Source organism: Rutilus rutilus, assembly GCF_951802725.1.
Source record: "Rutilus rutilus genome assembly, chromosome: 19".
In the NCBI taxonomy this organism is placed as follows: domain Eukaryota; kingdom Metazoa; phylum Chordata; class Actinopteri; order Cypriniformes; family Leuciscidae; genus Rutilus; species Rutilus rutilus.
In genome coordinates this window covers 4,815,548-4,828,154 of record NC_140232.1, presented here as the reverse complement: position 1 = coordinate 4,828,154, position 12,607 = coordinate 4,815,548, and the positions used below count along the sequence as shown (strand labels likewise).

The window sequence follows — 12,607 nt, the reverse complement described above, 5'->3', positions numbered from 1 at the left end:
GCTGAATTTTCAGCATCATTACTCCAGTCTTCAGTGTCACATGATCCTTCAGAAATCATTCTGATATGACATTCAAAAACATTCATTATCATCAATGTTGAAAACAGTTGTGGATCCTTTTTACAGGATTCTTTGATGAATAGAAAGTTCTATTTCATTTATTTGAAATAGAATCTTTTGTAACATTATAAATGTCTTTACTGTAACTTTTGATCCTTGCTGAATAAAAGTATTGATTTATTTTTATTTATTTTAGTATATATATATATATATATATATATATAGTTTTCTCTGGATGACAAAACAAAACATAAAACAAAACACAAAACAAAACAAAACAAAACAAAACAAAACAAAACAAAACAAAACAGTTGGATATTGTCAGGTCCATGTACTCCAGGTGTGATGAAGAATGAACTGAAGTCTGAGTGTCGGGCCAGTGGTCCAGTGAGAGCAGGAGAGTGGGCGGACACATATGCCAGCGCATATGCCTGAGTGTGTGTGTGTGTGTGTGTGTGTGTGGACGTGGGAGACAAACTGTGTTTGTGTTTTTCTGATGCGTTTAAGGCTTGGGCCAACAAATACTGCCAGAGCCCGAGGCAAACTAGAGCAGCCTGACCCATATCACTGACACACACACACACACACACACACACACACACACACACACACCAATGCAAAGACTCTCCCTCTCTCTATTTCACAAGCTTTCCGCAACAGTGCAAATCAAAAAGATAATTACTAGTGCAAATCAAAAAGAAAATTGAAGATAATGAAAATATTCAACAATTAATTTAATTATCGATTCCCATTTCTATGTAAACTGCGTTCACAGAGTGAGCTGAAGTGAAAAAAGTGCACAATGCAAGTTGTTTGAAACACAGGAGCATTTTACATTAAATCCTTCTAGAAGGTCATATGAATATAGTTTTATGAATCCAGAAGTGGCTTTGACAGTGTGATTGTGTGGCTGAACACGGTTGAGAGGATTTTCAGAAGGTCATAATTTACATTTTACTGTTAAATGTTAATTCAAGCATTCCCATATGGCCATACAGCTACAGTCATAACAACAAACGATTAAATGTCGCTGTTGCAATTAAACTTCAATAACTTCACAGAACGTGTGCATAGACTTCAATCAAATGGAGAAAAACTTTGAAAATAAATGCACTCTTTTTCATTGAAATAATGTCATTTTTTTATCTCAGACTTTCGCTTTATCCTAATCATAATTAATTAAGATATAAACCTTTAAAGAGATAAATTCATAAAAATGGTAACTGAGTGACTATTGAAGCTTTAGTTCTTGCAATATAGCATCTTGTAATCGCAACTTTATATTTATATAAACTTTATGAAATTCATAATTTTATAACTAACTATTTTTATTAACTTATTTTATTACTATTATTATTACTTATTTACCTTTACTCTCACTGTAATTATTGTTTTTAAAAGATTTCTCTTGCATTATTACAATAAAAAGTAATTTGACTTAATTTACAGTATTTGCATTTGATTAAAACTTTTCTGATGCTTTTAATCTTTTTGTTTTATCTGCAATTTATTTCGTAACCTTAGTTATAAACTTAAATCTGCACATTGTTTGAAGGATGCCACTGGTAAACGGGGAATATCTGATTAATTGAAGAAATAACTAGCGTCGGGTCCGAGTTGAGTCCAGGTCCTCAACCAACTGAGTTTGAGTGGGAGACGTTTTTAATGTCTTATCTTAATTTTATGTAGATACTTACTGTACGAGTCCGAGTCAAGCTCGAGTGTGTCCGAATCTGAGTTCATTCATAAGTGCAGTCTGAGTTTGAGTCTGAGGTCGTTTACACCTGTATTAAGATGTGCTTTGGTCGATCGGATCACAAGTGGACGTTAAATACAGGAGTAAACGGGTCTAAAACAGTTTGAGCTCGTCCAGTTTCCTCCACTTCCAGAGTTAGTCAAAAACACATTCGACCGGATTGCTTTCGTACTGTAAACGCTCATGTGATCGAATGTGTTCAAAAAGCCACTAAAGACCGTCTTCTCTCCGTCTACTGATCTAATGCGGGAACATTATGGGAAGAGCGACAGCCAGACGGGATTTAAACTCTGTCGACTGGAGACTCAAGTTTGGTTTGAAGATGAAAAACATACCAAGCACAATATTCTCTCATCATTCCTGATTTCTAACACACACTCACAGGGTTCGGCTGATCTCGCGTCTGTCAGAGCAGAAACTAAAGCTGATGCTCTCTGTGTGTTTCTCCGTCATCTGAAAAAGCTCATACATTTACCCTCCCATAGACCCTCCCCTCGAAGAAATCAGGACAGAAGTGTTTGAAAGTGGACAGAAGAGACGGATTAAAACACCAGGTGTAAACGGGAATGTGTTTCCCTCGATCCACCAAAGCACATCTTAATACCAGCTGTAAACAAGTCCAAGTACCACAACTCTAGAAATAACCTTAAAAAACAGGTGTGTGTGTGTGTGTGGATTTTCCCATAAGCTGATGACAGGTGGGCATGAGGTTGGCGTATCCTAGTGGGCAAAGCTCTGAAGCCCAGCAAGAAGAGGCGCACGAGTGTTTTTATACTGCAGTGTGCCAATACTGACAAACCCACAGGTTGTTCCTCACAGCGAACGCATCCACAGCCAAAGGTACACACACATACACACACTAATACATGGCCTTAGCTCTGGGAGGACGGTACCAATGTGCCAAAAGGCCACTGGGAAAAACAGCAACAACATATGAACACACACCGTAGTGATGCCATCTGTCTGCCTCATGGTGCGCAGTGAGGACTGTAAATCCAGCCAGTTTGGGGCATTTTCAGCGAGGAGTCGTAATCTCTCTGGATTTATGTGTGCGAGAGTGTGTGTTTGTGTGTGTGTGAAGGGATTTTACTGCACTGAATCACACACGTGTATGAACAGAAGACATGCTCACATGTTGAACATCATTAATATCTTCACTCTGGATCATGCTGTAGCTGTAAACCAAATTTGTCATGACATGGTGAACTTTGACATGCATGTGCGTCTGCATGTGTGTGTGTGACTTACGTTGAACAGATTGGTCTTATTCCTCTCGCAGAAAAGTCCTTGTGCCGGCATGTGCTTCAGCTGTTGCCATGGGACACTGCTCCCTAGCAACACATCTCGTGCCCATTGCAGGTTCTGTGAAAACACAAATATATTCAGTCAGTTCTGTGTGCAGGAAGGCGAGAGTGTGTGTGATGACTTGAACCGAGTGAAGTCGCGGGGCTTCACTCTCACACACACACACACTCCTAACGGAAAACTAGAGTCCTGCTTAACTGCGCAAGTATATACTATTCAAAAAAAGAGTATGCAGTAGGTTAAAGTTAAACATTTCAATTAAAAAGCTTCAATGCTGTGTGCAGTGTGTATATTGCTTAATTTTGAGAAAATAAAGTAACGGTATGCATTAGGTAATAAACACTGTATTATGCTCAAGTGTCACATTACTTCAGTAAGCATTAGCCACATTTCCTTTGCAGATTTGACATTTATTTTCTAAATGTCGATTAAAAAAAACTATTGGGAAATGACGGCATTTCCATTAACTGATGTTATGAGACTAAAACGTAATTTTTTCCTCTCGCGATAAGTCATTCCAACAATCATTGCAACGGATGTTAGTAGGTTTACGTATATATCAGCCGCCGCACTAGCCATTATTATTAATGGAAGGAGACGTATGTGTGTTATCACAGCATTAATGGCAAGGAAAGACCCTTATACTGTGAGCGGCTCATATGAGGTGTTTCTCCCTCCTATCTTGAGAAATTGTGCCATTTCTTTGTTGTTTAGAATCCAGTATTCCCGTAATACTTTTGTGTTTAATGAGTTTAACAAAGAACTCTGTCTCGTCTTCTGTCCAAACATATCACGTCATCTTGATCGACTTTCACGTACACTGGTGAACTGTAAATGTGTTTCCATTGCAGTTTTAGCAAAATATTCCTTTTTCGAATTGTCTGAAAAACCTCCTCATGCGAGCGGGAAAACTTTTTTGCGATATATGGGAGTTTGTGCAAAATTGACGTGTTTCCATTGGGCGTATTTTCAATTCGCAGTTTTAATTTGTGCAATTTAAAGGGTAATGTAAAGGCGGTTAGAGATAGTATATACTGTATATTGCCTAATAATAGTACAGTGAGGAAAATAAATAAGTATTTGAACACCTGTCTATCAGCTAGAATTCTGACCCTCAAAGACCTGTTAGTCTGCCTTTAAAATGTCCACCTCCACTCCATTGATTATCCTAAATTAGATGCACCTGTTTGAGGTCGTTAGCTGCATAAAGACACCTGTCCACCCCATACAATCAGTAAGAATCCAACTACTAACATGGCCAAGACCAAAGAGCTGTCCAAAGACACTAGAGACAAAATTGTACACCTCCACAAGGCTGGAAAGGGCTACGGGGAAATTGCCAAGCAGCTTGGTGAAAAAAGGTCCACTGTTGGAGCAATCATTAGAAAATGGAAGAAGCTAAACATGACTGTCAATCTCCCTCGGACTGGGGCTCCATGCAAGATCTCACCTCGTGGGGTCTCAATGATCCTAAGAAAGGTGAGAAATCAGCCCATAACTACACAGGAGGAGCTGGTCAATGACCTGAAAAGAGCTGGGACCACCGTTTCCAAGGTTACTGTTGGTAATACACTAAGACGTCATGGTTTGAAATCATGCATGGCACGGAAGGTTCCCCTGCTTAAACCAGCACATGTCAAGGCCTGTCCTAAGTTTGCCAATGACCATTTGGATGATCCAGAGGAGTCATGGGAGAAAGTCATGTGGTCAGATGAGACCAAAATAGAACTTTTTGGTCATAATTCCACTAAACGTGTTTGGAGGAAGAAGAATGATGAGTACCATCCCAAGAACACCATCCCTACTGTGAAGCATGGGGGTGGTAGCATCATGCTTTGGGGGTGTTTTTCTGCACATGGGACAGGGCGACTGCACTGTATTAAGGAGAGGATGACAGGGGCCATGTATTGCGAGATTTTGGGGAACAACCTCCTTCCCTCAGTTAGAGCATTGAAGATGGGTCGAGGCTGGGTCTTCCAACATGACAATGACCCGAAGCACACAGCCAGGATAACCAAGGAGTGGCTCTGTAAGAAGCATATCAAGGTTCTGGCGTGGCCTAGCCAGTCTCCAGACCTAAACCCAATAGAGAATCTTTGGAGGGAGCTCAAACTCCGTGTTTCTCAGCGACAGCCCAGAAATCTGAAATCAGAATCTGTGTGGAGGAGTGGGCCAAAATCCCTCCTGCAGTGTGTGCAAACCTGGTGAAAAACTACAGGAAACGTTTGACCTCTGTAATTGCAAACAAAGGCTACTGTACCAAATATTAACATTGATTTTCTCAGGTGTTCAAATACTTATTTGCAGCTGTATCATACAAATAAATAGTTAAAAAATCATACATTGTGATTTCTGGATTTTTTTTTTAGATTATGTCTCTCAAAGTGGACATGCACCTACGATGACAATTTCAGACCCCTCCATGATTTCTAAGTGGGAGAACTTGCAGAATAGCAGGGTGTTCAAATACTTGTTTTCCTCACTGTATAGCCCCTTTCACACAGAGATTCCGGAAAATACACGGATAAAGTGACCCGGGATTTGACCCGGGTTCATTTGATTTTGGTTCATTCACACTGCCAGTGATTTTCCGGAATCAGAGAGCGCGTTCACACACAACCCGTGTATGTCCCGGAAAGACACGTGACATCGATGTAACTTGTAATGTCTCAGCAGCGTCTTCAGTTTGCTTATGAGCTGCGATTTCTCTCTCGAGAAACCACGCTTGTGCATTTATTTCTCTGATTCGATCATAAACTTGCGCATTTCGTACCGTTTCACAGCTGGCGAACGATCCCGGCTTCAGCGTCATCACTACGACACGGCATTATTACGGCTTTTGTTCACACAGCGCGCGTTCCGGGACTGAACACGGCAATGTTACTAGGTCCCCAACCCGGCATCGATCCCGGCATTAAACCCGGGTCGTGTTTGTGTTCACACAGAAGGCGTTCCGGCAATTTGCCGGCAATTTCCCGGGTTCAATGCGCTGTGTGAAAGGGGCTTTAGTGAAACAGCATGCAGTAGTTAAACATAATGAACCATATTTATGCTACAGTGTCACTTGACTTTAACGCAGTTAGTGTGCTATATTGTCTGTGAGAGTATATACTACATACTGAATACTGATTATCTGTGAAATAGTATGCAGTAGATAATAAATGTTCTGAAGTGTAGTATTCAGTGAGATAAAAATCTGAGCATTTCAAATTATTATATATTATACATTGTCATGTGACCTCACTGCAGTATGCTACAGTTTTGTTTTTGTTTTTATTGCAAAGGTAACAATAAACTGTAGTATGCTACACTATTGTCACATAACCTCACAAAAAGATACTTTGCTTTTTAATCAAACTTTGACTAAAAATGGCTTTATGTAGTTAATTCGTCATAATGGTCAAGTTGCACTGCATTATGGGATACATACTGTAGAGTTGTGAAGGTACCAAATTTCAGTAGTCGGTACCAATACCATAAATATATCACGATCTTCTGTAACAATTTTCCATAGCAAAAACTGTTGAATTACGTACTTTAAAAAAAATGTTGTCTCGTTTTGTCTCGTCCGTCGTTAATCACTATCAAGTTCTCAGTCCAGAAACTTTGCAGTGTGCTTAGCAACTGACTAGTATTTCCTGACTAGCACCTCTGATAGGCCACTGCAATCACACGCTCAACAGATATGATTGTGATTGGCTACAATGCTCGACGCTTGCAAGTAGAAACCTTGAGCACTCAAACAAACATGAAGGCCGTTTGAAAGCGGTGTCTTTCAGCAAGTATCGCATATATCCGGCCCCCTAACAGTCGACTAAGTGTTAGTCAACGAGAAGAGGTTTAGTCAACCAAAACTAGTTGTTATTAGTCAGAAAATAAACTCAACAGGATGTGGCGAAGTCACACAGATCGTTAACAGTGGATCTTCGTGGTAATTACAGTAAGTCGGGCAGGAAAACCAAACGCTCGCCTATCATCCATCGACCTCAAATATGGCTTATTTACTTCTGACATGCAAGGAGTAATAACTTCCATATCCGCTCGCTCTAATGTTCATCTAGATATACAGTACAGGTCAAAAGTTTGGAAACATTACTATTTTTAATGTTTTTGAAAGAAGTTTCTTCTGCTCATCAAGCCTGCATTTATTTGATCAAAAATACAGAAAAAAAAAAGTAATATTGTGATATATTATTACAATTTAAAATAATTGGTTTTCAATTTATTATACTTTAAATTATCATTTATTTCTGTGATGCAAAGCTGAATTTTCAGGATCATTACTCCAGTCTATCACATGATCCTTTAGAAATCATTCTAATATGATGAGATTCATTATCAAAGTTGGAAACAGTTCTGCTGCTTAATATTTGTTCATAACCTGTGATACTTTTTTAGGATACTTTGATGAATAAAAATAATTTTAAAAAGAAGCAATTTTTAAAAAAATAGAAATCTTTTGTAACAACAGTATACACTACTGGTCAGTAATTTGGGGTCAGTAATTTTTTTTTCTTTCTTTTTTTGAAATAAATCAATACTTTTATTCAGCAAGGATGTGTTATAAATTGATAAAAAGTGATAGTAAAGAAGATTTATATTATTAGAAAATATTTTTTTATTTTGAATAAATGCAGTTCTTTTTAACCTTTTATTCATCAAATATATTAGGCAGCAGAACTGTTTCCAGCACTCATAATAAATCAGAATATTAGAATGATTTCTAAAGGATCATGTGATAGACTGGATGTCACATGTGACACTGAAGACTGGAGTAATGATGCTGAAAATTCAGCTTTGCATCACAGGAATAAATTATTTTTTATATTCAAATAGAAAACTATTATTTTAAGTTGTAATAATATTTCACAATATTACTGTTTTTTTTTATCAAATAAACGCAGCCTTGATAAGCATTAGAGACTTCTTTCAAAAATATATAAAAAAAAGTAATGTTTCCAAACTTTTGACCTGTACTGTATGTGCACTCACAATAACATTGTGTTGTTATTGTGAGTGAGTTTACACAAATAAAAGCAGACCCTTTACAGTTTTGAATGATATATTACAATTATATTGGTATGACCAAAATGATGGAGTTGTTTCTGCTGTTATCAATAAAAATGCAAGTGTTTGCGTTCTCCATGTCTAAGCGTGCCATACTTCAGCTTACACACTTTTTTTTAGTACTGACTGGCACTGCTAATACCGGTACGTTTGACAGCCCTACAGTACTGCAAGTTTAATCTTAGTTTCCCATCTAGAATTGAGAATATTTGCATTGTGTGCACAGCAAAAAATAGAAAGAGAAGTACGGTCGAATGCTTGACCAAACCCAGAAAAACCCAAGAAACTATTTTAAAATGTAAACGAGCAGCTCCCATTAGACGGCAGAAGACTGAAAGCTAATCAAAGCTCTCGTGACACTCCAATATAATTACGCTGTATCATCCCATCAAATCCATTTCCACACCGCTAATTCACTGTTAATGAACACGTAACATCATAGCGCTGCAGTCTGACTTCTTTATTAGGATACAGACACACGTGTTTCTCTCGCTGCGCGTCACACACTGTACAAACGAGAGCTCAACGCTGTTTGGGGCCATTCATTAAATCTGAGAGCTGAATTTCCACGCTTTCACCGTGGGGACGTGCCGATTAAACGCATTGTGGCGGTTATGAAATCTCTGGGTTGTCATGGTGGGGTGATTACATTTCAGAGCTGAACGCTCTCTACATCAAGATCAGATATCTCATTGCGAAGGGATGGACATGATATGTGTGAGTCCTTTTGGTACGAAAGTGTCAGCAAACAGCACAAATACACATGCAATGGAGAGAGAGAGGGAGAGAGATGACATGATATAGTGACTCCAAACCCATATGACTTTCTTTCTTCCATGTAACAGAAATTTTTAATAGCTGTACTGGCTCCTTTTGAATGCAATCATAATAAATGAGACAAAAAAAGATGCAAATAACTAGGGGTGACCCCGAATAGTCGAAGATTCGATGCTTCGATTGGAGGAGCCTGATTCGACTACCGATCTCACGGTCGAATCTTCGCAGAGGTGTTATGAAACGAGGATCCTGCCACTTTGGCTAAATGAGGGCGCTCAATGTCTGATTTCACATAGAACTACCGGTTTTCTGTCAATACGTTAATATTCAGCCTATTATGATAATGCTGTATATAAAAATGTTCTAAGAAAGAAGCTTTTAATAAATATTTTTTAACGTGCGTGACACACCCCGTGACAGATTTAAGTTTCACTTTCAATCCGTGACCGACAGAGGAGCGTCTTGGCGGCAAGGATTTCAATCTTTAACGATGTCTGGGATAAGAACATCTAGAGTGTGGATGTACACCATCAGAAAGGATATTCTCCAAGGCTGGATTTAGCCTCAGGAAAACCATGATCGCACGTCTGCCGGCCAACGTTAACAAGTTGGTTTTCCACGGGACATTCTAAAATGCTTAACGTGAAAAAAGCTTTTAAAACGCATAAGAGGCACTTTAAAGGGGTCATATTATGGTACATGCACTTTTACAAGTTGATTGTACTGAAATGTCTGTTGGCAGTGCCTGTACACAACCATCCTATCATGATAAAAATCCATCCAGTGGTTTTGTTTTAATCTCCTTATATGTTTGACCATCTCTGAAATCAAGCCGTTCGATATTGTGACGTCATAAGATCGTACGCCCCTCCCGCTATTGTGATTGACAGCCGTGTTTCAACACAAGACCCGCCCTGAGCAAGCTGTGACAGCCGTCGTCATAGTAGTCCGCCATTGTTGATATGCTGGAGTAGAATGGCGTCTAAGCGATTGTGGTGTTCTGTTCTTAGATGTAATAAGGAACACAGCAGTCATTTGGATGTTCCTAAATCTGAGCCGTTATAGATGCAGTGGCTGAGTTTTGTTTTTGAAGCGATATGCCCAAAGGATTGACGCGGGGATTCCCTCACGGGGATTCCCCACGATCGTCCATGCTTTCATGTTTACGCGAATCATTTCACACCAGACAGCTTTACAAACGAGAAAAAACGGATCGGTACCAACGTGTTCCTGCTGAACCTCCAGAAGATGTGAGTGTAATGTTTTATTAACCTTTATATTAGTATTTATATTAATCTTTGCGAAATTTGCAAACCTTGCTGCAGGCTTCACGATGAATGCGTCTAAGGTTTACACTCAGGGTACATTACGGCATGTTTTCTATGTACGACGTTCTCAATATAATTCATAATCCCACGTTTATAATGAACAACGCGTGGTTATTGTGTTACAAACGGTGTACCCACAGAACAGAGGGGCGGGGTGAGCAAAGCTCATTATCATTTAAAGACACATGCACTGAAACGGCGTGCTGAAAACAGAGCTGTTTTTGACCAGGTAAAATTTGTGTTTTCTTACAATACTAATGAGAATTTTTAATTAAAGTATATTACAAACTTTTAATTTAGACCCTAAAGAATCATATTAGCTTGTACAAAAATGGCATTATATGACCCCTTTAACGTGGCTTAATGTACAGTACACACTTTATTAAGAAACCATACTATGTGCAGATAAGCAGATGAACCCAGAATATGAACGCAATGCGTTCCTACTATAGTAAAGCGTTTTCATATTTTAATTTAACTATTTTAGGAGATTAAGTCGTTAAACGTTTTTCACGTTAAGTGTTTTAGAATGTATTTTATCCGCGCGCACAAAAGACTCCAATGGACACAGACAGAGTGAAAGACTGGGTTTGTTCTCTCGATCAGGTAACGTACAAGTGATTTCAAAACTTTTCAGCCGGTTCTAATTTGATTTTTGGATGCTGTGAACATGTTTAGCTAAAGACTGCCACTCCAGTTTAGCATTTATTGTTGTTTCTGCAGTTAAAAAGACAAAGTTGAAAATTCTGACTAACTCTCGTTATTTTAATAATTTCTTTATTTTTATTTTATTTATTGATCTGTCAGGGTTATCTAATCTAACTATTTGTGGCTTGTGTTTTGAATATATGTTCCCCTGCACTTTAGGCATTTTGCACACATTTGCTCCTCATCTTGTGACTTGATTCTGATTTATTTCGTTTTGTATTTGTATTTATTAGAAAGGTAGCCAATATTCTGTTCTAATTTAACTTAGTAAATTAATTGTTTATTTTTTCGGTGCATCGATGTTGTGCTGTACTTGGAGCCTGCTCGCACAGCCGGTAATTTAGCCGATTTAATTTGATTTGCATGTGAAATGCAAATCCTGTCTGCAGTGTGGCCTTTCTGGAGTCATTTATGTTATTTCTTAGTTTTATTGATGCAAAATGTATTTATACATTTTCTTCTATATCTTTGTGTGATTTTCTGTACATCGCGGCTTTGAAATGTTAAAGCCCCGCCCCCATACACATGATTCGACTATTAGTCGACTATCCACCTTATTCTGCTCAGTCTAAACAATGCGCGCTGCCATGACGACCACTCCGGTTGCCTACTTCCGGTTCGTAGCGCTTGACCTGTACTAGCAGCGAGAGAATGAGTTCAAGCTCCTCATGTGCTGTTGTTGGTTGTTTTAACAATTCAAAGAAGATTTCAAACTTTTTAGAAACTGAGTGTTTCGAGCATAAGAAGGAGATAATGCCCATGTCCGGTTCTGTATCAGATACATTCAATAAAGTAACCGTTTAGAGTGGTTAGCGTTAAAACTGAACTCATTCTCTCGCTGCTAGTACAGGTCAAGCGCTATGAACCGGAAGTAGGCAACCGGAGTCGTCGTTATGGCAGCGCGCATTGTTTAGAGCAGAATAAGGTGGATAGGCAAGACTTGACGATTCCGATTCGACTATGAAAATCCATAGTCGGGGACACCCCTACAAATAACCATAACGGTAGTCCATAAGCGTCATCTGCTCTATTTCAGGTCTTCTGAACGTCATATGACTGAATGAAATGTAAGTCATTATTCAGTGATAATCTTCCCCTCCAATGAGCTGCTAGCTGCTAATTGATTTATGAACCAATCATTCCGACAGGTGTTGTGGACTGGATCACCCAATGCGCAAATAAGATCTGACTCAAAAGAACAGTTAATTCAAGAGTTAGTTATTGCTATTTATCTTATGAACTCTGAATATGAATGTGCTAAGAAGTGCTAGTGAACACATTTCAGTCAGTTTATCACACAAAACTCAGAAGACTTGAAATGTATGATACTCTTATGGTGTTTTTGTGTCATTCGTCAATAATTCACTGTTTGTGTCAAGGAAGAAAGGAAGCTGTAAAATTGTCATTTTGGTTTGAAGCGTTGCATTTGTTATGGTGAAGAAGATCGAGAAGAGAGAAACAAGCTATATGTGAACGGTTATGCCAGGTTTTGTTCTACCCGAAGACCAATAATGCTTTGCTTTCTTTTCAAGCGTCCTCCTCTTCCATTAAGCAGTCACTGGTATAATTATACATGCCTATGGATATATATTCTTTCTTCTTTTTT

The 12,607-nt window shown here is 38.7% G+C and overlaps 1 protein-coding gene across 7 annotated transcripts in view; it reads right to left on the bottom strand.

The window, feature by feature from the left end:
* Nucleotides 1-12,607, bottom strand: part of cabin1 (calcineurin binding protein 1) — a 130,902-nt gene that overhangs the window by 52,259 nt on the left and 66,036 nt on the right. For all 7 annotated transcript variants that reach the window (XM_084389853.1, XM_084389857.1, XM_084389856.1 and 4 more), the window contains one exon: nt 3,065-3,178. In XM_084389853.1, coding sequence (XP_084245979.1) covers nt 3,065-3,178 — 114 coding nt within the window. The remainder of the gene's footprint in view (nt 1-3,064; nt 3,179-12,607) is intronic.